The sequence below is a fragment of the Sordaria macrospora genome, chromosome 5, assembly GCF_033870435.1.
Source record: "Sordaria macrospora chromosome 5, complete sequence".
In the NCBI taxonomy this organism is placed as follows: Eukaryota; Fungi; Ascomycota; class Sordariomycetes; order Sordariales; family Sordariaceae; genus Sordaria; species Sordaria macrospora.
Window position 1 is genome coordinate 4224083 of NC_089375.1, and position 24709 is coordinate 4248791.

Here is a 24709-nt window from a genome sequence, read left to right on the forward strand (position 1 = left end):
GATGGCATGGCGGAAGCACAATGGCGGAAGCACGAGCACATGCCACTGATGCATCGCATCTCATCCGTCCGTCTCATCCCATGGTGGCCAAAGGGCAGCTTGAATGTTCGTGATGATCAACACAAAAGACAAAATTTCAGCGACAAACTCCCAAGCCCAAGAGCTCGGGATACCCGAAAAGAAAAGACAATCATGACGTGCATTTGCCCCCAGGCGGAGGCCGCGGAGTTGGTGTAACGCTAACAACGACGATGGAAGAAACAAATTCAACATCCAAAGACCACGAGACGGGCAATAACATCGACTTACCAATGCTTCGACGCTTCCACTGCCATTCTAGAGTTCCATCATCCTCGTCCCATTCCTGCTTTCCTCTTGTGCCTCTGCGCTGCAGGAACATGTCCTGTGCTGTCCTGTACAATGATGGTCCCGTGGCCGTGGGAAAGGTGGAAAATCCAACAACAAAAAAGTGTGGGGTACATGAACACGGATCGGACCATGTAACGAAACACTACCAGGCACCGGGAGAGACAACTGGAACCGGTCTGTTCAAACCTCGAAGGATTGAAGCCATCACGGTTCTCAAACATCTCGTTCCTTCAAGTAAGCGGGCCAGGAAAGAGCCGCCCGAGTTTTTCGACATTTTTATAACGTTTCTTTTTTGACAGGGTGAACCCCACGCGTCAGTTGGCGGTGCGGGCGCGGCAAGTGCAAGTGCAAGTGCAAGTGCAAGTGCCATTTACAGTCTGAAACGCATCTGCTTCTCTAAAAACTCCAAATCCGAAATGTTCACATGACTCTCTTTCTCGAAGATGGCGCGATCATATGACCAGGAAATTCCAGGACCCCAAATTTCTTGTGAACGTTTTCCGAGACCCGACTTCAAGGGCGGTGTGAGAAGGAACCACCTTCGAAATCACGTCCTGAACGAGAAAAAAGAATGAATTCCACAAGAGAATCCACCCAAGCTGTCAGGGGGAAATACTGGTTAAATGTTAGTGCTATCCACATGTAGACAGCCAGGAACTTCCTAAACGAGAATTACATAGGAAAAAGTCGAAAAACAGATACGAACACTCAAATATGTATCGAAGATGACCAAATCAAAACTTGAACAACAGGTGGGGAGAAAAAACAAGACAGAAGACATGTCATCACGAACCATGGAAGTTCTGCAATTGGGAAAGCCGAAACAACTGACGTTATTGTAGCACTTGCTCAGCGTGACAAAAATAGCGCTGACCAACATGTACCTCACTAACACTGCAGTTGAATCACATGAGTTTCCAATGACCCAAATCCTCTGTCCGATTTGTCCCTTTCCCTTTGCCTCTAACAGATTCACAGATTTACACCAGCTCGATTAGCCAGGCCACTGAAAAACGAACATGGGCTCCATGTCTTCCTTTTGAGGCTGAATTGATCACGCATAGGGAAAATCGGGAACGAGCCTTCAAAAGTGGAGATGGTTACGAAAAGTAAACGCTGCCCACTGCCCTACCCGCGGATATTCACTTCGTCGTAATTTTTTGGGGATACGAGGGCGATCACACAACGAACTGCTCCGGCCCATGGAAGTCTGGAGATCACAACTCTATCCGCTCCAACTGGGACGATTTTTTTTTAGTCCAGCTACGATTACGTACCTAGGGAGCTTAGATGACTGGGCCAAGCCACCCAAGAAAAAAAAATTCAGAAAAGAAAGTAAGGAAAAGTTCCAATTTTCAGGTCAAGTGACAGCTTGCGATTTTCTTCCCCCAAGAATGATCTTCAACCGTCCAGTCGGATGCGCCCCTGAAAAGTTTACATCAAACGACGAACCGACCCAACGTTCGGGACCGGGTTCTAACAGTTCCCTACCTATGCCAAGCTTCGTTGCCAAGCCGGTAACTTTGACCTGGGTCGGGTTGCTGAATCTGGATCTGATCGCGGGGAAAGAAACAGGGCTGGCTGGTATGTACAAGTTCTTTGCTTCTAGACTTTTCAGGGAACCTTCGAGACCGTGGCTTGTGAGCAGGGGAGGTTCTCTGGGAATTGTTTGCTCTCTTGCTGGTATGGGGTATATGATATGATCTCTATACACAGAGTCTGACAGAGGGTCTTAGAGGACAAGCAAGTAGTATTCAGGTAACAGCTCTCAACTTGATGAACCATCTTCTGTTCCATGTGTGCCTCCTTGAAAAAAACGCAGAGTGTAGATATGTAGGCAGTCCGGCGGCTTTTTTCAGAACTATCTTCCAACCCATGTCTTTTGTTTTCGTTTTCAGCCCTCAGGAGTTTACTACATGTAGGTAGTTCGAGGCCTGGGCCAATCTGTTATTGAAGACCGGGACGTAAAAGTACGAGGAAACTTTCAAGAGTTGGAATAAACCTGGTTTTGATAGGCCAAAGAGCTGCTTCTTCTTGTATGCCTAGATCTAGGGTGTAACGCAAGCTCAACATCTCCCGCTTCTCTACGCCCACTACCCTTAAGTTTCATCTCTCTCGCTGCTTCTCTCCAAGATAAGTAGGTACTTGAAGTGCAAACCCAGCACCAAGAACCACTTCCGTCACCTCATCAGCAAACATCATAACTAGGCAATCCACTCCCAGGACTAACAAACCCAACATCCCACCCGTCACTACCCTCTCCAACAATAGTCCCAATCTGTCCATTCTCCACACACAGTGCCTCCAGTGTGTCCAGCTGGTTGCCGATGAAATCGGTACTGGTGCTTATCGTCGTGCACAGTGAGCAGAAGAAGGCTTGGCATGACCGATAGGTAAACAACAGACAGGCGTTGGCGGTCACGATCAGGTCTTGGTTGGAGCTGAGGACTTGGGTTGTTAGGGTTTGGCAGTCGGACGGAGAGGGGGTGGGGGACTTTTTTGCTGTTAGTATTGGTTCAGAGTTGAGGAGCAAGGGGAGGTTGTGGTGAGGTGGTATGGGAGTGAGGAATTGGGATATGAACTGTGGGAAAAGGAGTGCGAGGCACTCGGGAACAGAGAAGTAATGAGGGACTGGGAAGTGAGGAGAAGCCAGAGGACTGTATGGAAGTGAGACGTACAGAGTTGTAACACTCAAAGAAGTCTGCGGCAGAGACTTGTCTCCGGAGTTGCTTCAGAGCTTGGAAGCTTTCTCTTCTCTTCGAAAGGCCGGCATCGATGTACTGATCAGGAAGCTTCTTGAGGGTAACCGCGGGCCTCACTAGAGTGGTTTTGTCGGTTGAGGTCTTGTATTCGGCTGGACCGTTCTCGGATCTGGACAATGGAAGAGAAATGTAGTCGCCATCGATCTTGCCAGGTCGATAAGTCTGTTTGCGAGGGAGTTTGACGGCACGGTCGTCAAGGTTGATGGTCTCCCTGGCCGCAGCCAGGTTAATGAGGAAAGTAAAGAGGAAGATGAGCTTCATGATGATGTCTTGTGTCTGAATGGTTCTTGCTTTCCTGTTGTTCTGTAATCCTGTAGGAAGGTCGCTGTGATTGTCTGTCGATGATAATCCAGAGGTGAAGAACCCCCAGCTCTTATACTCGCCTCCGTCTCTCTGTTCCTCTCGCTGCCCCTCGCCTTCAAGTCCCACGGACATGGCATCCTTAGACCCAAGTGTTGACCACGCCTCTGGTACGTTACCTCATCTCATCCTGTTGCTCTTGGTTGAGGTCATCCCCGATATTGCGGCTGACAGTAGGACCTCGAGGCCCGTATGGGGCATCCGGACGTCGGTCGCGAACATCAGTTCCCACAGATCCAACATCCAACTTTCAACACCATCATGTCCGCGTGGAGCTGCCTGTTAGGGACTTGCTTGTGACGCCTTCGAAGCCAATAATACCACCCCGACCGGCTTGAGCCGTGTCTACGCCTCCTGGGGCGCCACTTGGCAGCAGAAGGACGGGAAAGTGAGACACGGCGTGTGTCGAAGACTGCCAAAAGATCTTTCTAGGAAACAGGATTTCTTTCTGGTGTGTCTTGCTGTCGTGAGATATCCCCTGACTTATTTCTGCGATGTCCGTCTGTGGTGTTGAGCGACTTCGCCGCGAGGTTAATGACGTGGTATATGAGAGCGTCGCGTGTTATGTGAGAACCATGTCCCAAGAGAGAGCTGAAATAAAGGACAATTGTAACCAGGTTATGTCACAGACATCAACTGCCGTGCTGATACCTCCTATTGGAGACCCGTCCCAGCGTAAGACCATGGAATGGCACGACCCAAGGCAGCAGTAACCAAAGTTTGAACCACACTTGTGATGAATTTGACCGACTCTGTGAGGAAAACATCATGTTCCCTGGTGGGGAAGGTTATTGCTATTTTTCGACAAGGGCAAGATGACATCCCGTCAGCCTTGACAAAATAAAGGGATTCGGGGGTTTCCATGTAATCTGCAAGGACCAATGTGGTGACGCGAGGATATTTATCCGCTATTGATCCGGTCATATATCGACCCAGGATCTGGGTCGGAGTAGCACTTCTAACCCAAGGACCTGGAAGCGAAGTGCTGGCACCCTTCACCTCTCGTGTCCTGTATCCAGCATCCGGGAATCTTCCAGCATCCGGGAATCTTCCAGCTGATCACCATCATTTTGTCGATGCGCAAGGCAGAGGGGTGTCTGACTTCAAACTGCTGCAAGGACCTTGGAGGTCGTTCTGCGGGGGAAGATCTGGTAGTCTCCGTTCCATAGACCATCGCTGACTGCCCTCTTTCCTGATCTCACGGTGAGAGAGGAGAATCAACACATGTCCGGAGAATGGAATTACGTCTGTGACAAATCGAAAACCCGCAGGCGAGAATGGATCACCATGAGGCCGAAATCCGTGGGCTAGATTTGATGCTCAAAATGCGAAGATTCACGAGTAAAAGAGAGTGGGTAGGTCGCCCATCAATGGTGATCAAAAGAACTTGATCCAAGGTTGAAAGAGACAAAAAAACAGACAAGTTCTCGACTCCCACAAGCGCTGAATTGGGGTTCGGGGGTTCGGGTGATCTGCAATCAAAAACGGGGTCAGCACGCAGCGCACAGACCAGGTTCTCACCCAAAGGAAGTCGGCAGAAATGGCAAAATTTTCACCGCCTGGTGTAATCCCTGGTTATCGGGCAGGCGATAAGAAAAAATCCCCGGCGAAACAGAGAAGGCAGAGGAACCGAAGGATAACAGATTCGACTGCTGGGAGAAGCAACCATTGCGACACCCTCTTTTCCCCAGAGTATCGCAACCACCCAACCACCCACCACCACACTCCCCCACAGCCATCACGATGGCTTCCGAACTCAGCAAGAAGCGCAAGCTCAAGGACACCAAGATTGCGACCGAAGATGGTGCCGCCACCACCACCACCGAGAAGAAGACCAAGAAGGTGAAGAAGGAGAAGAAGGAAAAGAAGGAGAAGGCCGCCGAAGAGGTTGTCGAGGAGCAGCCCGTCGAGGAGACCACCCCTGACGAAGAAGAGAAGGAGGATCAACAAAATGGCGACGAGGCTATCCCCACCGGCAACGAGGACAAGCAGGACAGCGACGACAAGGACGACGCTGAGGCCGGCCCCGAACTCACAAAGACTAACGACTCCCTCATCGCCCCCTCCATCGCGACCAACGCCACCGACTTCTCCGAGCTCAACCTGTCCGAAAAGACCATGAAGGCCATTGCCGAGATGGGCTTCACCAAGATGACCGAGATCCAGAGGAGAGGTATCCCCCCTCTGCTCGCCGGCAAGGACGTCCTCGGCGCGGCCAAGACCGGTTCCGGCAAGACCCTCGCCTTCCTGATCCCCGCTATCGAGATGCTCAGCTCCCTGCGCTTCAAGCCGAGAAACGGCACCGGCGCCATCGTCGTCACCCCCACCCGCGAATTGGCCCTCCAGATCTTCGGCGTCGCCCGCGAGCTCATGAAGAACCACTCCCAAACATACGGCGTCGTCATCGGCGGTGCCAACCGTCGCGCCGAGGCCGAGAAGCTGGGCAAGGGCGTCAACCTGCTCATCGCCACCCCCGGTCGCTTGCTCGATCATCTGCAAAACACCCCCTTCGTCTTCAAGAACATGCGCTCGCTCATCATCGACGAGGCCGACCGCATTCTCGAGATCGGTTTCGAGGACGAGATGCGCCAGATCATCAAGATCCTGCCCAAGGAGGACCGTCAGACCATGCTCTTCTCCGCCACACAAACCACCAAAGTCGAGGATCTCGCGCGTATCTCGCTCCGTCCCGGTCCCTTGTACGTGAACGTCGACGAGGAGAAGCAGTTCAGCACAGTCGAGGGTTTGGATCAAGGCTACGTCGTAGTCGACGCCGACAAGCGTTTCCTTCTCCTCTTCTCCTTCCTCAAGAAGATGCAGAAGAAGAAGGTCATCGTCTTCTTCTCCTCCTGCAACTCCGTCAAGTACTACTCCGAGCTCCTCCAGTACATCGACCTCCAGGTTCTCGATCTCCACGGCAAGCAGAAGCAGCAGAAGCGCACCAACACCTTCTTCGAGTTCTGCAACGCCACCCAGGGCACCCTCATCTGCACGGACGTTGCGGCTCGTGGTCTCGACATCCCCGCTGTCGACTGGATCGTCCAGTTCGACCCTCCCGATGATCCCCGCGACTACATCCACCGCGTCGGTCGTACCGCGCGTGGTAACAACACCAAGGGCCGCTCGCTGCTGTTCCTCCAGCCTAACGAGTTGGGTTTCCTCGCCCATCTCAAGGCCGCCAAGGTTCCTGTGGTGGAATACGACTTCCCCAAGAGCAAGATCTTGAATGTCCAGAGCCAGCTGGAGAAGCTGATTGGCCAGAACTATTACCTTAATCAGTCCGCTAAGGACGGGTATAGGTCGTATCTTCATGCGTATGCTTCGCACAGCTTGCGGTCCGTGTTTGATATCCATAAGCTTGACTTGGTCAAGGTTGCCAAGGTATGTTTTTTTGTTTCGCTTTCTTTCCTTTGTTATGACAGTTACTAACATACAAAACAGTCCTTTGGCTTCTCCACTCCTCCCAGGGTAGACATCACCCTCGCCTCCAGCATGTCGCGCGACAAGAAGCAGCCCCAGAGCAGGAGAGCGTATGGTAGCCAGCCGAAGCAGAACCGTCATTAAGCTGAGCTGAACGTAGCGGAAGCTTAGCGGGACGGGATTTGGTGTTGTGTGTTGTTGGTTAGAAGATGTTCTCTTAGATATCCATCGGGCATTTCGGTGTGGAGCATAGTGGTGTTGTTTTCTTTTTGTGTCTGTTGCTTTTGTTTGTTCGCACGCAAGCTGCCAAGGCGTTTTTTGGTTGATGGTTGAAAAAGTAAAACTGGGGGGAGGGGCTCAAATCAACAAATTAATTCTTACTTCACTTGCTGTGCTTTGCTGATGTGATGGTTTCCTGGATGCCTATGTCATTCGTTGACTTGTGTCCTATGACCTTTTGACTTTTTACACGCAGATCCAAAGGGTAACCTCAGGCGTTGGCTTCTAATGGGACGGGACACGGTATGAATGGACATCCGGGCAGAAATGTAGTAGGTATGTCTTTCTATTCTAGAGCTACTCTTTTTGCACGTCTGAAAACTGCCCATGCACGCCCATGGCCTCTGGTGTAAGAGAATACAAACGTAGCTTAGATACACTTGCTACATGACATAAATCGCTGGTGCGACCAAAATTAACTATATCCAAGGTACCACCCCTCCTACAAGCCTAAATGCTTGTATGACTCTAAAACCACCATCTTTGACCATGTTATTCAGGTTTGCTTGAAAGAATGGTAGGACAGCACCGAAATAAAGTCTATTACCAACCAATCCCGTAGACAGAAGTTGGTGAAAACGAAGCCATGCAGATGGTATCTTACATAGACGATGACTCGGATATGATATAGGAAAAATAAGGGGCGTAGAAGTATGTGCCCTTAAGTATTTTTCAAGAGTTACTTAAGGTTACCTGCGGGAGGGTTGTGTCTGGGCATGCGCGGAGTGTAGGTCTTTTTCTATGGGCTCTGGAGGAGCATGTCTCGCTGCTTCTCCGTTCGACTGTTATTACACTCGACATTTCATGCTGACTGTTAACTATAACGAAGAGCATGAAACATATCACAAACCCTCATACGACGTGGAAAGACCTGGAAATATGGACCGAAGACAGTCTACTATTTCAGAACAACCTATGTCTATCTGCAACCCAACACGAACGAACTAAACTGGTGATAACAAAACCCGAAACATAACAACATCAACAACTTTTCCCCGTCCCTCCCTCCCACAACACATGTCTACCAAACCACCACGCCTTCCACCGCCCACCCCTTCCCCCTTACCACACTCACCCCCTCCCCACACCTGTTCAAAGTTCAATAAAACTCCCTCCCCAAAAACCTCATCTTCCCCCTCCCCACATCGAAAACAGTCAACGCATTCTGCATAAACACATCTCCCAAAATATACGGCCCCGCGCCTCCATCCGCAATCGCCGTCATGCACAATCCCGTCAGCGGGTCCACCATGTCCTGGTTGATCAAGTCCATGGGGTTCATGTAGAAGGTCTTGCCCCCCAAAATCACGCCGAGACGGGGGACGATGGCGTCGCAGGACGTAAAATAGGCGCCGTACATCCAGAGGTAGATGGCGGGCGGGTTGAAGGAGAGGTTTATTGCTTGTGCTTCGGCTGTTTTTGTTGGGGATGTGTTAGTGGTGGTAGCATAGAGTAAAGGGAACAGCAAGGGAAGAGTGTATGTAAGGACAGACAGACGGGGGACGGGAATGGTGGATAACTAGATTGGAAGAGCAGAGAATGGGAAGGAAGAGAAATGGTGGGAAAGCAAAACGGAAGGGCTAATGGAAGGAAGGCCGAGGAAGTTGAAGGACAGAGGGAGAAACGTACCAGAAGGCAAATAGCAAAGCGTAGTCCCGCTATCGACGATATAAGGGAATTTCCTGGTGTTGGTGTTCAGGCCGAATTGCCATCCATCAGGGATGACGGTGTAGAATGAGTAATCGTAGGCGGTTTCGGGGACGTCGATGAGGTTCGTCTGTTGATCTTTTAGTCAGTCATATCTTCTCTCTCTCTCTTCTCTCCCCTTTTCAATTCGTTTCCATCTTCTGATTGGGCATGCCAACACTCCGGGTGCGTTGTACTCACAATGATCATATCCAACTCCACATCCTTCCCCTTCTCCAACCCTTTCGCAGGCGGCAGCCCACCCCACGCCAACAATCCCGAGCTAGCATTCCGATCAATCGTGATACTGAACAGCGGCGGTACCGAGCCCTGGTTAACCATGCTCGTGAACAAGGGCGGGTAATAAAGCTGGTTATAGGATTCGTGACCTTCGCCGTTTCCTAGACCTCCTCCACTTCCATCATCTTCTCCTTCACCATCTCCTCCCTCTCCGCTTCCCGATCCCGATCCGGACCCTGATCCCGAACCACTCCCACCAGGCACATCCCCCAAGTAAGCATTCGTCAAACTAGGGAACGCCAACCCCATAAGTCCACTCGTCAAATTATTTCCAAACCAAAAGGTCTTTTCCGCCAACGCAACCTGCTGCTTCTTGACAGTAATATTGCCCACAGAAATATCAGCAAAACCCATCGGCCCTGTGACGATTTCTCCGTCGCCGTATTGGATGAACATGTGCGTCTGGGGGTCTGTAGGGCCGTAGGGTTTCCACAGATCTTCTTCCTTTGGCGGCTTAGGGGCTGGGTGGGAAGTAGATGAGGAGTTGGTACCGTTGGTACCGTTTATACCAACACCGCCAGGGACAGGGGAAGTATGTGGAGGAGGTAGTGTGTAAGCAGGTCCAAACCCGCAGGTTTCTTGCGGAACGTCATTCCCCAAGTAATCAAGGCAGGAGAAGTTGTGCGTGATGGCCCAGGTGTCGGAGGAGCCGGTGTCGAGCAGTAAGAGTAGAGGGACGGAGTTCCAGTGCACTTCGGCGGCGTATTGCGTGCCGAAGGCGGTGGTTACTGTTACGTTTTCATAGCCGTACGCACTTCCTTCTTCTCCGTTGTCATCACCGCTGTCGCTGGAGCCGGAGCCGGAGCCGTGAGTACGGATGGAGGAGCTGTGGGCGTTGGTGCGAATGGCGTTTTGCTTTAAGCGGCGTTGGTGTTGGCCTAGAACAGAGACGGCGGAGCGACGGTTGCCGGAGCGGGTGATGGGGTGCTTGCTGCTAATGGAGGTGGAGTGGGAGATTCCTGAAAGGGTTTGGACGTTGCGGGAGACGGTGAGTTGGCGGGTGTTAGCATTGGTGTTGCCGCCTAGGAAGGGCTTGGGGATGGAGTATTTGATTCCCGGAAGCTTGGGGGCTGAGTCCCGGAGGTAGCGCTCGGTTGGGGTGAGCTGGTTGATGGTTGCGGCGTGGATGACGAGGGCGAAGACCAGGAGGCCGTAGGCGAAGGTGCCTAAAGAGCCTAAAAAGGGTAACATAGTGCCGGCTTGCTGTCCAGAGACAGACAAACGGACCAAGGGGACGACAACGAGTGAGTGAGTGAGGCACTGGACTTGGGGAAAGAGGAGAGAAAGGAGGGACTGTGCCAGTTGGGTTTAGAAAAGAAAAGGAGAGAGGAAACGAAAAACGAGTGGATGTTGTCCCGGGGCGACCACAAAGATAAGGAGATGGTCCAGATTTTGCTTCCAGAGGCAAAAAATGATACGACCGGCCGGTGATATGTTTGACGTCTGCAGTGCTGCCCTGCCCTGCCCAAAGTCGTGTCCAGTGCAGTCCTTGGCCCTCGGTGGTGCAACTGTAAACAGGAGCGGAACAGGACGTTGAGAAGCAAGGTGCCGTGAAAGTTTGAGTAGCTCAGTCACCTCAGCTCTCTAGCCAAATGAAGAACTGTGTAACTGCAACAGCAACACTCGGTGGCGGAGCTAGACGGACGGGTAAACAAACAGCAGAAGTTTGTCAAGTGTTTCTGTAGGAGGTGGTGATAATGGCGACGAGAAAAAAATGATGGTTGCTAATAACAGGTCAATTTCGAGGTAGAAACATTGGTGGAAGTTTGATGATGCATGGACGGAGATATTTGAGCTCAAGCCACAAATCACGACGATGATGCTGGTGATGTGATATTCTCGAGTTTTCAGAATGAGGACACTTGACCCGCAAACGTTCGTATGTCTTATTCAGAAACATGTTGGTACCCCTTGGGAAAGTAAGAACGGACAGCTCCAGGACGACCTATCACAGAATCCTTCTGTTTCGGATAATCAGAAAGCACTGCAACACCGTGTTCTTGAGACCTTACTCAGTTGGGTGTTTGCGAGGAAAGCTGCATCCGCAGCCGGGATCCGTAGATCCTCCGAAGACAGTGAGCTTGTGAACAGTGTCGTATCCTCCAGATCTGTTGATGATCTCCATGTTGAAAGATTGAAGGATGAAGGATTGTGCCTGCTCGAGTGGTCGCACCAAGCTTGATACGAAGCTCAGTAATCTTGACAGAAACCTCGGAGAGGTCATTTTCTGCTTCTCTTGTTATTTCCATGACTTGTCTCGGCATCTCTGGGCCCCGGACGCCAGACAGTCAGTCGCGAGAGTCTGGTCGTCTCGTCGCCGCAAACATATGAAACGTTTCTCTTCTCGGATCGTACACCGAGAGACGTTGCGGACAACGGTATTCGGGTCGTCAATCCGCTTTTGCCAGTTGCGTAGAAGCACCTGAAGTGTGTATTTTGGGTTCTTGGCACATCCGAACATCACAATGCACAGTACCTTGCTGTCCACATAAAGTTCGTTTGCCCCCACTAAGATCTTGTCCAAGATCGCTCCAAGGATACCTTGACGAGAGAACAATGAAGTCATTGTCCGCTGGGACGTTGTTCTTGGCAAATGGTCAAGTCGGGCATGGATGACGGGCCCTGGCATGGGTGCCTGCATACGTGTGGTTCGACGAAACGGCCGCAAAATCTGTTGAGGGGAAGGGGGGGGGGAAAGGTTGTGCGTGGTCAGCGAGGAGTCAGATTCGATCGAAGGACTGGCAGTTTTCTCCGGTTCCGTAGGTTGTCAAGCACGACAGATCTTTTGACAGATGCAGATGAGATGTGGTGGCGCCATGACTGGAGATGAAGGACAACCGCGTGATATATAACGTCCAAGCCGAATCTGCCATCGTCTCGGAAACAGGCAAGTTGTTGTCTCGTCGTGGTCGATCTGGAAAGATTCTAACGGCAGCTCAGTAACAGAGCTAATTTTCTCTGGTTGCTGTTGACTGTAACTCGTCCCTCGATGTCCCCTGGTCTGTCCACGGTGACCGGCCGTGATGATGACCGGAACCTTGACACAGGTAGATTGTGATACGGTCGAGAGGTGAGCGAGGTGAGACAAGACAGGGAACCTTGTCATCTGCTTGATCTTGCATCCGGATGCATGGGGTTACATGTAGATGAGTTTTGACCACTTGGTGACTCTTGTGCAATCTTGCAATTCCCCAGCTGCCGTTTGGTGCTTTGAGCTCTGCTGGTCTGGGACCGGGGTGAGTCTGGAAAGATGATGCTTTATAAGCGATGTTGGGAAGAAGCAATTGATTGATTCTGATTGGTCATTGAAAACGACATGTTTCTCGTGGAAGAGTTGGGGCTATGTTCGATCAGTCAACATGCAAAGTGAATATTTTTGTGCAGAGGGTAGGATCATGTAGTCTCCCCATAGCTGTGTAACATCAGCCCCAGAAAGGGAGCTGCTCCCTGTCGAGTAGATAAAATGGTTTTTGATGAGTGGTTCTTCGCTCCTAGTGTTCCGTAGGATTTCTCCTGAAGGATGTCTCGTGCTTCGTGGATTGGAGAAAGGATCTGGGGCCATTCAGTAGCCGTGCACCCAAGCTAGGGCAAGCACAGGTCTGAAGGAATGGAGACGTATATGTTCATTGAAAGTTATCATAAAGATACTCCAAGGAAACAGTAATACCCTTTTGAAACGTAGAATGGATTCATATCGTGAGAGTGTCGATAGTGTCAAAGGTGACGTTGAGGGCTTGGGGCATCACGTGCATCAACACGCTTCCTGAGATGGTGACCGTTGCAACATGCTGCGCCCAGAATTTGTGTGCTGCGCCAGTGGCAAAGATGCCGGCAGTTTGCAGTTTAATGCAGGTACAGCTGCTTTGCACCTGGCCGCCAGTTGGAGTTGTCCCGGCCGGCAATTCCTTCTGCTGAGCGGGCAAGGCACCAAGAAGTCGTTCGTTTGATGGTCAAAGCTCAAAAGGTCTTTGTCAGTTTGTCATTCGTTCTGCAACGAAACAAGAGGACAGCCGACGGCATCTTTTGACTCCTCCAACTTCCACGCAACACCATCAATTTGTCACCATCACCCATCTTCTCAACAACCAACCTTCACCATTGTCCCCCATTTCTCTGCCCCCTTCAACGTATCCCGCGAGCGCTAAGGAATACTTAATCATTGTCGAATGAAAAACCATTGAGCCAACCTCATTACGCGACTGTCCGAGCTGATGATCTGATCTGCTCCGTCTGCTCTGATCTCTGTGACCGTTCACTTGTTTGACTGTCAGACGTCAGGTCGTTGGGCTGACCTCAGCTTCAGCTGCTCACCTTCATCTACACTCTCATCGCCAACCTCACAAGGCCTTTGTCCGTGATACGCACAGTGATCGTCCTGATTGCACTGAATCGTTGTATCGAACCGTTGAGTGAATTGAGCGCTCTGAACAATTGTCGGCTTTTGATCGCTTGGTCAATTGGTAGAGGTATCGTCATCGTCATCGCTGACTGCCTTGGTGCCTGCCGGGCCGTTGAACACTGCAACTAAACAACCCGCTGAAATCTCAGGTACAAGGCCCCTGGTCCGACCCTAAAAACTGCCATCCCAGCGCGCACCTGCCACCACTGTTCGTCAGTGCTGCCACGGGCAAAACACAGCGCACCAGAGAACTCCCCCGACTTCACTTGTCACTGGGCGGTCTGCCAAGGTCACTCTCCGCCTGCCGCTTATTTTTCACAAGTCCCCGCTATTATTTTTTTCGCAACCACTCCATTCCTGACAGACAGAGACCGACTTGGGAGTTTTTGAGATCAGGTCCAATTTTGACAGGCGGCCACTTTTCTCTCCAGTCGCATCCTCTTTTCTCCCGCCGCCCTCATCCTTCAGAAATCCTATCATCCATTCAACAATCCTTTTCCGCCTGTCGCTTGACATTCTTTGTTGCGCGCTTGCTTTTCCGACTACGTAGCAGCATTTTCACCGCTTGTCTTGCTTGACTTGACCTGCGTCATCCATCGCCAACATCACCACACCAGTATCACCAAGCACATCGCCCAAATCGCAATAATCAAAATGGCGGCCTCTCAAGCACCCGATATCAACTCGATACTGCAGCTCCTTAGTATGTCGCCCTTCTTTCCTTACCCGGAAATAGCCCTATTTCGCCCGCGCGCAATTCACAGTGTACTGACCTCCCTCCTCAGATGCGACTCAGCGTCCTGCCACCTCGACTCCTACCCAGAGCCAACCTGGCCTCCCAGCTCCGGCCCAGCCTCCCATGCCGCCCGCTGGCTACCCCCATCCCCAGCAACCCGCCTACCCCCCTCAGCAGCCCCAATACCAGCAGGCTCCAGGATACTATCCTCCTCCTGGCGCGAGTGGAGGCATCGATCTGAGCGCGGTGCGCCCCGTCAACTCTGGCACCGTTGACATTCAGGATGCTGTCGCCAAGGCCAGAGCTATGGCCGCTGAGAACGGTCTCGTCCCTTACGAGCAATCTTCCAGACCCTACCCTCCTCACGACTCGCGCCCCCACGATTCTCGTGCTCCCGATAACCGCCCCTACCAGCGCGCCCGCTCCAGGAGCCCCCGCGGCGGCCGCGAATCGTACCGCGACAACGTCAACCCCTACCGCGATGAAAGAAGAGGCGGCGATCACGGCCACCACGGTGGTCAGTCGCGTGACTACGGACGTGAACGTTCCTTCTCTCCTGGCCGCGGACGCCAAGGTTTCTCCCCCCGTGGAGGCCATGGTGGTGGTCGCGACCGCTCACCGCTTAGGGGCAAGGAGGCCGATACCGAAACCATCACGATCGAGTCTAGCCTGGTTGGCCTTATCATCGGTCGTCAAGGCGAGAACCTTCGTCGTGTTGAAGGCGAGAGCCGCTGCAGAGTTCAGTTCGTTCCTCCTTCGAGCCCCACTGAGCAGTACCGCCCCTGCAAGATCACCGGCCCCCGTGCTCAGCGTGAGGAGGCCAAGGAAATGATCAACCGCATCATTCGCGATAGTGGAATGAGGGGAAGCGCCCCGGCTGACAGACCTGCTCCCCGCGACACCGGCCGTGGTGGCTCTGCCGCCCCTCCTCCTCTCAAGGAGGGTGAGGACAGTCTCCAGATCATGGTTCCTGACAGGACCGTCGGTCTTATCATCGGTCGTGGTGGAGAGACCATCCGCGACCTGCAGGAGCGCAGTGGTTGCCACATCAACATCGTCGGAGAGAATAAGAGCGTTAACGGCCTTCGTCCTGTCAACCTTATTGGCACCCCCGCCGCAGCCAAGATGGCCAAGGAGTTGATTCTCGAAATTGTCGACAGTGATAGCCGCAACGGAAACAATCCTGGTGGCAACCGTCCTCCCCGCAACGACAACATGGGTGGTGGTGGCGGCGGTGGTGGCGGTGGATACGACAAGCAGAACGATTCCATCTTTGTCCCCTCTGAGGCCGTCGGTATGATCATCGGCAAAGGCGGCGAGACTATTCGTGAGATGCAGAACACCACCGGCTGCAAGATCAACGTTTCGCAGTCGTCTGGTGCTGGTGAGACTGAGCGCGAGATTGGCTTGGTTGGCACCCGTGAGGCTATTAACCGCGCTAAGCGTGCCATCGAGGACAAGGTCGACGCGGCTGTACGTACAATCCCACTTTTCTTCACTTGCAGCAACTTACTAACACGAACAACAGAAACAAAAGAGCTCGGGCGGTGCCCCTCCTCGTCGCGGCCAGCATCGCGATTATGATAACCCCAACTATGGTCAGCCTTCTAACAACAACAGTGTTCCCCAACAACAAACTATGCCAGCAGGTAACGCCGCGGCTCCTACTGGAGCCGGTGCGCAAGGTGATCCCTATGCCATGTGTATGTGTCCCTACCGCTCTTCCTCGACATTCCTGAACACCCACTAACTCGCAAACAGACGGCGGTTATGACAACTATGTTGCTTTGTGGTGGCAGTCCCAGCTTGCCGCTCAGGCTTCTCAAGGTCAAGGTGCTGCCGGCCAGGCCCCTGGCACATCGTAAACTTCGCCATGATGATGCCGGACTTATGATGCGCATGCCATGCCATTGATTCTCGCCCATACCATGTCTCCTGGCACGTTTTGACATTGCCGCTACTGCTGCTGCTTGCTGCTGCTTGTCTCGTTGACCATGCTGCGCGTTGATGTCTCGATCATGACGGACCATCATATTCCATGCTTATAGGGCATGGAAAAGTGAGAAGCGCTTACCTTTTCTTTTCGGCATCTCAGCGTATAACTGGAAGAAGAACGAAGTCCAGTTGTGTTCAATGATTGTACGATTACGACTCTATCTCGGGTTGCCGGCTCCCCACGGCACATTTCACGACATGATGGCTCTCTTACAAGCGCGTGGCAAGCGCTTCGGCCGGGTTCACACCCATCATCTACCATCGGCCTTTCTTCTGATGACCGGGTTGCTCCATGTATCTGGCATCTAGCATGCACCTCTGTCTGATGCACAAGCTGGCTACGTACTGAAGAATCCTCTGGCAATGGATCGAATGCAGATGCATCTTGCAGTGGTTGGCTCACTGCGAGAAAAACGGTCCCCAAATGGGTTGGGTAACCTCATGATGCGATCTACCAATCGGTTTGATTGTTGTGTCCGCCCACATTCTCCGCCAAGCTGCTTGATACTATGAGACCCGAAGCGACGAACGGACTGCAGACTTTTGTTTGTCCTTGGATACATGGAGACCTCATTGCGATTTTTGCATGTACCTATGCCACGGAGCCTGTCGCCGTTCATGTCTTCATGATCATGATGAGAATCATGCCCAAGCGAGAATCTACCAAGTGGCCACTTGGTGAGCTATACAAAACAAGCCATCAGCAAGCGATATGTCACTGCCATGTCGTCGTTTTCTTCACTTCTTTTCTTCTTGTTTCTTCGAGCTTCTTCATGCCTCATTTGCATACATACGTTCTACACACGAGAAACACATGCCCCGTCACGTTTTGCAGAGAGCAAGATGATGGATGACCTTTCTGAAGTTTTGTTTGGCTTTGGTTCAGCGGAGTGAATGGATTTACCAAAAAAAAATAAAAAATGGGGGTGGTCAGTCGTCATTGACAAATGGATGGATGGATGGGTTAATGACGGACGACTGCCGAAGGTCCGACTGGACTGGACAAATGCACATATGTATGTATACTAGAGGAACAAAGGGATACTAGGGAGGCGGTACATAGCAAAACAAAGCAAAAATGTTCGTTGAACTCTTTGTCCTCGGTTGATGCCTGGTGTAGCTGATGGCTGTGGTGGTGACGGTGAATCCCATCTTGAATCCCATTCATACCGACCACTGTGAAAATACCTGTTTCTTTCGAGGCCGCTGGTCCTTTCTGTTTCTCCTTTTCTCAACCTCTTATCATAGCACTCGATGAATGGTTCGTTCGCCTTGTGTCTGGCTTAGGTTACCATCCCGGCGCCGGCGCCGGCGGGTGCAGCTCAACCCCTTCCAAACATGCTCCTTCGGATGATCCATACCGCACGCAGAATTTCGGCACTGGGCGTTTGGGGGTTCTGGCGTTCTAGACTCATGTTAACAGTGAGAATTTCCGCATCAAGTTGCTTTAAAACTACCATACAAGGTAGGGTTATGATAGCAGAGGGACTGAGAAAACCTCGAAACTTTTTTGAACGCCCCAGAATTCTGCGGTACCTAGAGATACTCGGATATTTTAAACGCGAGCGATGTATGGATGTGATGGATGCTTGCAAGGAGGGAGTCCTTCCGATGCACCGCCGGGGCAAGCTTAAACTTTGGCAACTTGGCCACTACATGACGGGATGTCGGGGCCGATAGGTCCGTGATCAATTGTAACCGAGGGAGAAGATCGTGAAAGAATATTGTAAGATGATGGGGACCTGTATCATAACCTACGTAGTGTGTCTAACTCATAGTCATAGCTGGACTTTAAAGTCTTGATCAAGCAGAACTACCTACCTACCCACATACTAGACTCATGCTTCTGAAACTACCCGCCAGCGAGATCAACTACTGCTGCTTCGGTGGTTAATAAGGGTTAGCTGAAGAAAACGAAGAATTCCTCATCCACCATACCATGTTGAGGACAGGAGGAAGATACCTAGTAACCAAGCTTCAGTTCTGGTCTACGTGTCTTGAAGTCCAGTGTCTACTTGAAGTCCGTTGCATTTCTTCTGCTCTTACATCTTTGTCTTGCATAGTACGTGCATGTGCATCTTCACGCACGGAAGCAACTGGATTCAACTTGGCGTAGGTAAAGCTTAAGCTGCGGATATACGAGGCCAAAACTGGACATACGAGGCATCCCAAGGAATGCATAATTTCAAGAAAAAATCAGCCCTGAAAATTAAACAGAGAGAAAAGAAGGCTATGATCATGCATATGACTGACTAGGCCATGGGTGTTGTAAATATCTGCACATAATATTAATTTCTCGCCCATTCCTGGGACCGATTTTCCACCAAAAAAAAAAAAAAAAAAAAAGACACATGCAGGCACGTATTCTCACGATGCAATGCCTGTGCTATGGAAAACGGGACATGGACAAATAGGACAGAACACAATAATGCAGACGGCTGATTGGACGTTTTTTTATTTTCCAAGCGAGCTTTATATACCTTCCCCTCTCTGGAATTCTCGACATGTTTTTGAACCTTTCTTCCATCTTCCTCTTCATCTCGAACCCTTCACATCGACGACTTCTTCGACTTCTTCGGTTAACCACTACCAATCAAGCCTTTGCTCGTCTGTTGATCAAAAAGATATTTATATCCTTGCTCTAGACTTCTCCAAGATTTTGGATTTTGTTCCAGTCATCTATCAACTATCAACATCGACGATTTCTTCGTTCAACCACGACACGACACATCGCACCTCGCTCGTCTGTTCATCGAATAGAATCACCGTTTAATATCGTCAGCCTCAACCACGCACAGAGATAGCTACTAGCTACATAGTAAGTCCCTGTTCAGACTTCACATATCTCACTGTCGCTCGCATGTCTTCAACAGAGCCCCATTCCCCCTGTCAATCACAAGGCTTTTGGGCCCCCTATTAGGCCATCTGTTCATACTGCACGTCGGATGTCCGTAATCTTGGCCGGCTGTTCATTACTGTTCGCTGGCCTGTGCTTCTACCATTTTATTCACTGTCGCTCACCCCCCTCTGGGTATTTAGTCTGCAGTGCTGCCCAGCTGCCCCTGATTTTCCTATTTCTCCTTCTCCTCTTCCCTTGAACAAACCACAACCTTCCAAGGACCATAGCGCTTTTCTGACAATTGTCACACTCCGCAACGCAAAGTTTCAAGACATACACAACCACTTTCTCGAATATAACTCTCAACTATCATCAAGCATACCTACCTACCTAGTACGTTGTACTCACACCTCGACCATTAGCAGAAGTCAACAACCACCTCCACCACCTCCACCAACACCCACCTCACACACACACAAAATGTGTCTCCAGGAACGTCCCCCCGCCTACAAAGACCGTGAGGTCTCCCTTCAGGAATTGGAGCTCCAGCTCCTCGCTCTGTTGCCCCGGCGCCAGCGCCAAGCGGAGCTCCAATACTGGAACCTCGTCGGCAACATCGCCGACCTCGACAGGGAACTGTACCTGGACGAGTACGACGAGGAGTACTACGAGGAGTACGACGAAGAGTATGAAGAGGAGGATTACGACGAGTACTATGGAGAGTATCAGGGGGAGGGGTACCAGGAGGAGTTCGAGGAGGAGAATGAGAAGAATGAGGAGAACGGCGAGGAGGAATATATCCCACCTCCCGCCGCCACCGCCACCACCCCCAACGACCACTTCTCCCTTCCCCTTCCCCCATTTCTCGCCCCCGACAATGATGAAGAAGACCGCCAGCCCGACGAGGAGACCCGGGAGTTGGAAGAGCGGCTCCGCTTGGTTCGCGAGCGCCGTGCGGCCCTAGACCGCGAGATGGAGGAGCTCAATCGTCTGATGGAGGGGCACAACGTGGAGTAGGACGAGGACGAGGTCAAGGGTGGTGGGACTTTTACGTCTGTGGCCTAAGCTCTAGCTTGGACGGGAAATTGTGTTTGGAGTATACTGGGTTGTCGAGATTGGGGGAGGAGACGTCTTGCTTGCAAGCCTTCTCGCACTTCACGGCGGGAGCAAGCCTTCTCTCACTTCAAGACCGGAAATACGACATAAAAATACAAGGAACGGATCAATCGATAATGGTATGAGCTAGATTCTGCAGATGATAAAGGACGCAGTGGGAGGGTGGAGGATCAGGAGGATTGTGGAGGGTAAGGGGCTCGGGCATCCTGTGATGAGAAGATTTGTATTTGTGTATTAAGAGGTTTCGAGGATTCGAGTTCGTGCATTTAGGACGTGGAGCATGAAGGACAAGGAACCAGGGAAAGAATGGGAGTTATTTGAGATACCTACCTTGATTGCTTACCTAGCTTAACTTGACATGAAAAATGCTAGGCCGACGTTTGTGGCAATGATATTTGTTTTGACATGCTTGTGTCCCCTATTGTAGTGACCAAAAGTGATTGTGTTGACCTGTGCCTGTGCCTGTTTGATGAATCGATCGAAACGTGTTTCTCGTGCCTATTCGTAGTGACGTGAAGTGATGCAAACCGGCTTGTGTTCCCGGCCCAAGTCCAATATTTGGTTGGGCTTTCGGATGGCCGGGTTCGTACGCAACCGTGCAACGCTCCTTGAGAGCCTTCTCACGCTTGTTGGGGTCGTGAATGAAGCGGCTGCGCTTTCCTGGCTTTCAGGTGCTCTGCAATTTTCGCCAGTTCCATACATAGTACTTGGAAAGCTTGTTGAAATTGGGTTTCTTGCGACGGCACCGTTGGGAATGGATGTGTGACGCCGTACCGGTCGTCGGCGACAGGCCTCACTTCGGTACTCATTCCGGGCCAGGCACAGGCGGATAGGAGGGATGGGCATCACGAGTGAGTAAGCGCCAGAATCCGGTATGTTGACACGATGTAAGATAATTTCATCAAAGAAAATTGTAATGTAGAGATTTAATACTCGTACCAATGTGGTAGATTGAAACGATGGCTGAGTGTCTTGCCCCTAATGACCTCGAAAATGGTGAATCGTGGACGATGGAAATGGAAGAGGGTCAGGCCGCCTGGCTCTGTCGAGTGCCGAAGGTTCGTTGTCTGTTCCTGCCGAGGGCTTGGCGTCGTGGTGATTGTTAGGGTAATTGTTAGTGCAGTACGACGTCAGCGTAGCAACCCTCGGCAAGGGGAGTGAGATACTGGATAACAAATCAACTTTGCTTCAACGTCGGACTCGGAATCGCCTTGTCTTTGGTTTATGATCGCACTCTGACATTGGCGTTCGATATCGAATCAGTCAGTTCCAGGCAGAAGAAAGCAACTGATTGTTGAGTCCGAGACGCAATTGCGGCACAGTGGTTGTGGTTGAAGACATAAAGTCACGCTAATCCCCCGCAACCTTCAGTGGGTTCCATCCTCCGGGTCACCCCGCTTCACCATCTCCCCGTCCACCAACCTGGAAGCAACCTCGACGCATCAACGTCAACCTCCTTCTCTCACCAAACAACACAACGCAGCATAGGTACTAAAACACGCCAAATTCATTCCCAGAAGAAGCAAACCCATCGAACAAGATGGCTTCAACCACCAAAGCCGTCACCAAGGACGGAGGCCCCCTCTCCTTCATGACCCGTCTCTCGCAACACGTCTACCTCTACCGACCCTCGCCAACTTCCATCACCACCACAACAACCACAACAAGCAGCAAACGCCCCCCACCAAAACTCATCCTCCTCTTCTCCTGGATGGGCGCCCGCGACCCTCACATCGCCAAATACCTCACGCCCTATTACCAATCCTTATTCCCCAGTACGCCGATCCTGCTCATCAAGTCCGAGATGAAGCACATTTTCAACCCAAAGAGTTTCTGGCCCGAGATGGAGCAGGCTGGGGTGGTAGATGTTTTGCGAGACATTTTCGGGGCGGATATGTTGAGGGCTGGTTCTCACAGTTTCGGCAACTTGGAAGGAGGGTCAACCACAGCTTTGGCGTCGCCAGCAGCCAGCAACAACGACAGCACCAAGGAGGAGAAGGAAGAGGATCCAGAACTCCTAATCCACCTCTTCTCCAACGGCGGTTCTTCCCAGCTTCTATCCCTGCACCATTATCTCCTCTCCCGATCCTCTCTGCAACTCCGGCTCCCCCCGCACCTGGTCATATTCGATTCTGCCCCAGGTCAAATGGCCTATTTTCCCTCTTACCTCGCTCTCTCCCATGTTTTACTCCCTCCGGCCTCACGCGCCCGCTTCCCATTATGGCTCTTCACCCCCGCCACCTTACAGCGCGTATTAATCGGCCCGCTAATCCATTTATGGGTCTCCTTCCTCTGGACATGTAACTTCCTCGGCCGTTTTGTACCGTTTCTTTCGAAGCTGGAAAGTCCACTGGGACGGTTGGCGAGGGAACAGAATGATACTTCCCCAAATAAGGGCAGGGCCGAGAGGGAACGGGGGAGGATGTATATTTATAGTGAGGGGGATGAGTTGGTGAACTGGAAAGATGTGGAGGGACATATGGATGAGGCGAGACAGAGGGGGGTGAGGGTTAGGGCGGAGAAGTTTGAGGGGACTGGGCATGTAGGGCATGCTAGGGGGGCGGGGAATGATGGGAGGTATTGGGGTTGTGTAGGGAGCTTTTGGGAGGGGGAGGGGTGGATGTAGATTGGGGATGATGCTATTGGTGAGGGCATTGGATGTTGGGAAAGGTAGGGAGCGCGAGGACGAGATCATGCGTGGGGTGACAGAATGGGCAAAAAAAGAGAGAGCACCGTGAATGATAGGAGGACATGAGAGAAGGGTGGGTGAGCCAAACAAGATAGCGTTGAGGTTATGATGGGAAGCAGTCAGTCAGGGAGATGCGACGTTGGGAGATACCACCAGATTCACGGATTGTTGTTACATGGTGATCGGTTCTTTTGGTTAACAGAGCAAGAGGATAGATAGACTAGATATTCAGAAAACACTTCACCAAGTATGTCGCAGAAAAGCGTCGATTTGAACAGAACCCTGTGGAATAAGACCACTCCGGTAGGTAACCAACAAGCAATGGTGGACCGGCTCATGATAAGTTGATACCTAACATGGCTCGGTCACTCACCACTTGTCTGTATCTGTAACCAAAAACACCAATGAGCTAAACTAGGGGTATCATCAACATCCAAAAACGCTGATACAAGAAATGTGTAGATACCCTCCGCATTGTCCACGCCTCGATCTAAGAATCATATTCCCTGCCTAAGTATGCTGCATGGCTCCTAAGAGTACTTCTGCCAACGGTTTCTGTCCCCTCCTCCTTCCTCCCTCGTTCCTCTTGTAGCTCTCAGTGCCGGGCACTCCTTATCGAAGCCATGATCAGTTGAGGTAGATAAGGTACTCTGATCCTCAAATCCACTCCCAGCCCTGGCGTTACCCGGTTCAATCCTTCCTGTGCCGCTCGCTACCTTGCTGCAAGCATCCATCTGCTTTTCTACACCTCCCTCTTCCTCTTCTCTTGTCAATCGTCGATCTTGTTGCGTCGGTTTGCTTCCTCCCGTCCTTAGACATCCGTGACTTGGGGCTCGACCACGTTATTTTTGACGTGTATGTACCTATTCGGGATCCAGAAGGGCCGATTATGTTGGCAATACATGGATTGTTCGACGTGATTTAGAATCATGAAGTATCCCATGCGTATTTGACATCATGGAACCCTAGCCGTGTTGTATTTGGAAATACATGAAAATTGTGGACAGTGCCCGATCCTCAGCCTCGACTCTCCTCGACGGCTCGATTATCTGCGCATATTCGTTGTCGCCCGTTGCCCGTTGCCCGTTGCCCGTTGTTGTTGGCGGCTTTGGCTCTTTGATGACGGATTGTTTGCTTTCTTCACGCTCTCGGCCCGGCTCTTGACCCTTTGATAAAGTCTGCGTGAATGACCAATCCTCGACCTTGAGACCCTATCAAACTAGCGATTGTAGGTTGAAGAGGACAGGCCAAGTCGTCGAGTTATCACCATCTGGCGTAGGTCCTTAGCATCATGGTTATCTATCATCGGCCGTGGGGCATTGTGCTGTGTTGATGAAGCCGAATACGAACGGGTCGACATGAATTGGTGGACTGATGATGACTGCGGCCCGCGATGAGCAAACTCCTAATACCAATGCCAGAAGACCTTTCCCCTTCGGATGTTATTGCAAGTCATGCAACGCTTCAATGTTGCTGATAAGATATCGAAGTTGACCTAACGAACAGCAGGCATCGGCACATCGGCCCGAAACCCCTGCTCAGCGGCGCCACGGCCGTTCGGGCGGGGGAGAAACGCGGGAGCGGGGGTGCGAATGGCGTACGTGCAAACCATGCAAATTCGAACACTGTACCGAATGCGCAACCGTTCGGTGATGTTCGGGACGGATGATGTGATGTGATGCAATGCGACGGATGGGCCGGCTGATGACACCCGAGACATTCTCGAACTCCGGTGCGGAGAATTTTCGATCCGTTGCGG

General features: G+C 51.5%; 6 protein-coding genes across 6 annotated transcripts; 4 read left to right on the forward strand and 2 right to left on the reverse strand.

Annotated features, from left to right (window-relative positions):
- Positions 1 to 2150: 2150 nt before the first annotated feature.
- On the reverse strand, positions 2151 to 3566 carry SMAC4_08714 (uncharacterized protein; the record flags this gene model as incomplete). The annotated part of the gene is made up of 2 exons (XM_003347229.2): positions 2151 to 2863; positions 3048 to 3566. The coding sequence occupies 2 exons, from the start codon at positions 3564 to 3566 to the stop codon at positions 2558 to 2560; spliced, it is 825 nt and encodes a 274-aa protein (XP_003347277.2). The 3' UTR covers positions 2151 to 2557.
- Positions 3567 to 5234: 1668 nt separating this feature from the next.
- SMAC4_08715 (uncharacterized protein) lies at positions 5235 to 7386 on the forward strand (the record flags this gene model as incomplete). Its single annotated transcript, XM_003347230.2, has 2 exons — positions 5235 to 6872; positions 6933 to 7386. The coding sequence occupies 2 exons, from the start codon at positions 5235 to 5237 to the stop codon at positions 7053 to 7055; spliced, it is 1761 nt and encodes a 586-aa protein (XP_003347278.1). The 3' UTR covers positions 7056 to 7386.
- Positions 7387 to 8267: 881 nt separating this feature from the next.
- On the reverse strand, positions 8268 to 10889 carry SMAC4_08716 (uncharacterized protein). The gene is made up of 3 exons (XM_003347231.2): positions 9078 to 10889; positions 8820 to 8967; positions 8268 to 8603 (listed from the first exon to the last, which is right to left on the reverse strand). The coding sequence occupies exons 1-3, from the start codon at positions 10365 to 10367 to the stop codon at positions 8290 to 8292; spliced, it is 1752 nt and encodes a 583-aa protein (XP_003347279.1). The 5' UTR covers positions 10368 to 10889; the 3' UTR covers positions 8268 to 8289.
- A 2330-nt stretch (positions 10890 to 13219) lies between these two features.
- On the forward strand, positions 13220 to 17980 carry SMAC4_08717 (uncharacterized protein). Its single transcript, XM_003347232.2, has 5 exons — positions 13220 to 13642; positions 13725 to 14278; positions 14361 to 15784; positions 15840 to 16014; positions 16073 to 17980. The coding sequence occupies exons 2-5, from the start codon at positions 14230 to 14232 to the stop codon at positions 16174 to 16176; spliced, it is 1752 nt and encodes a 583-aa protein (XP_003347280.1). The 5' UTR covers positions 13220 to 13642; positions 13725 to 14229; the 3' UTR covers positions 16177 to 17980.
- Positions 17981 to 19625: 1645 nt separating this feature from the next.
- Positions 19626 to 20162, forward strand: SMAC4_08718 (uncharacterized protein; the record flags this gene model as incomplete). The annotated part of the gene is made up of 1 exon (XM_003347233.1): positions 19626 to 20162. The coding sequence occupies one exon, from the start codon at positions 19626 to 19628 to the stop codon at positions 20160 to 20162; it is 537 nt and encodes a 178-aa protein (XP_003347281.1).
- A 1484-nt stretch (positions 20163 to 21646) lies between these two features.
- Positions 21647 to 22887, forward strand: SMAC4_08719 (uncharacterized protein; the record flags this gene model as incomplete). The annotated part of the gene is made up of 1 exon (XM_003347234.2): positions 21647 to 22887. The coding sequence occupies exon 1, from the start codon at positions 21802 to 21804 to the stop codon at positions 22885 to 22887; it is 1086 nt and encodes a 361-aa protein (XP_003347282.2). The 5' UTR covers positions 21647 to 21801.
- Positions 22888 to 24709: the final 1822 nt, after the last annotated feature.

Excerpts from the sequence above, each read along its gene's own strand:
- SMAC4_08716 (XM_003347231.2), bottom strand. The coding sequence starts at position 10,367 with ATGTTACCCTTTTTAGGCTCTTTAGGCACCTTCGCCTACGGCCTCCTG. Across the intron at positions 8,968-9,077 it reads TGGAGTTGGATATGATCATT|ACGAACCTCATCGACGTCCC; the intron begins GTGAGTACAACG and ends AAAGATCAACAG. Across the intron at positions 8,604-8,819 it reads GCTTTGCTATTTGCCTTCTG|CCGAAGCACAAGCAATAAAC; the intron begins GTACGTTTCTCC and ends CAACAAAAACAG.
- SMAC4_08717 (XM_003347232.2), top strand. The coding sequence starts at position 14,230 with ATGGCGGCCTCTCAAGCACCCGATATCAACTCGATACTGCAGCTCCTT. Across the intron at positions 15,785-15,839 it reads AGGACAAGGTCGACGCGGCT|AAACAAAAGAGCTCGGGCGG; the intron begins GTACGTACAATC and ends CACGAACAACAG. Across the intron at positions 16,015-16,072 it reads AGGTGATCCCTATGCCATGT|ACGGCGGTTATGACAACTAT; the intron begins GTATGTGTCCCT and ends ACTCGCAAACAG.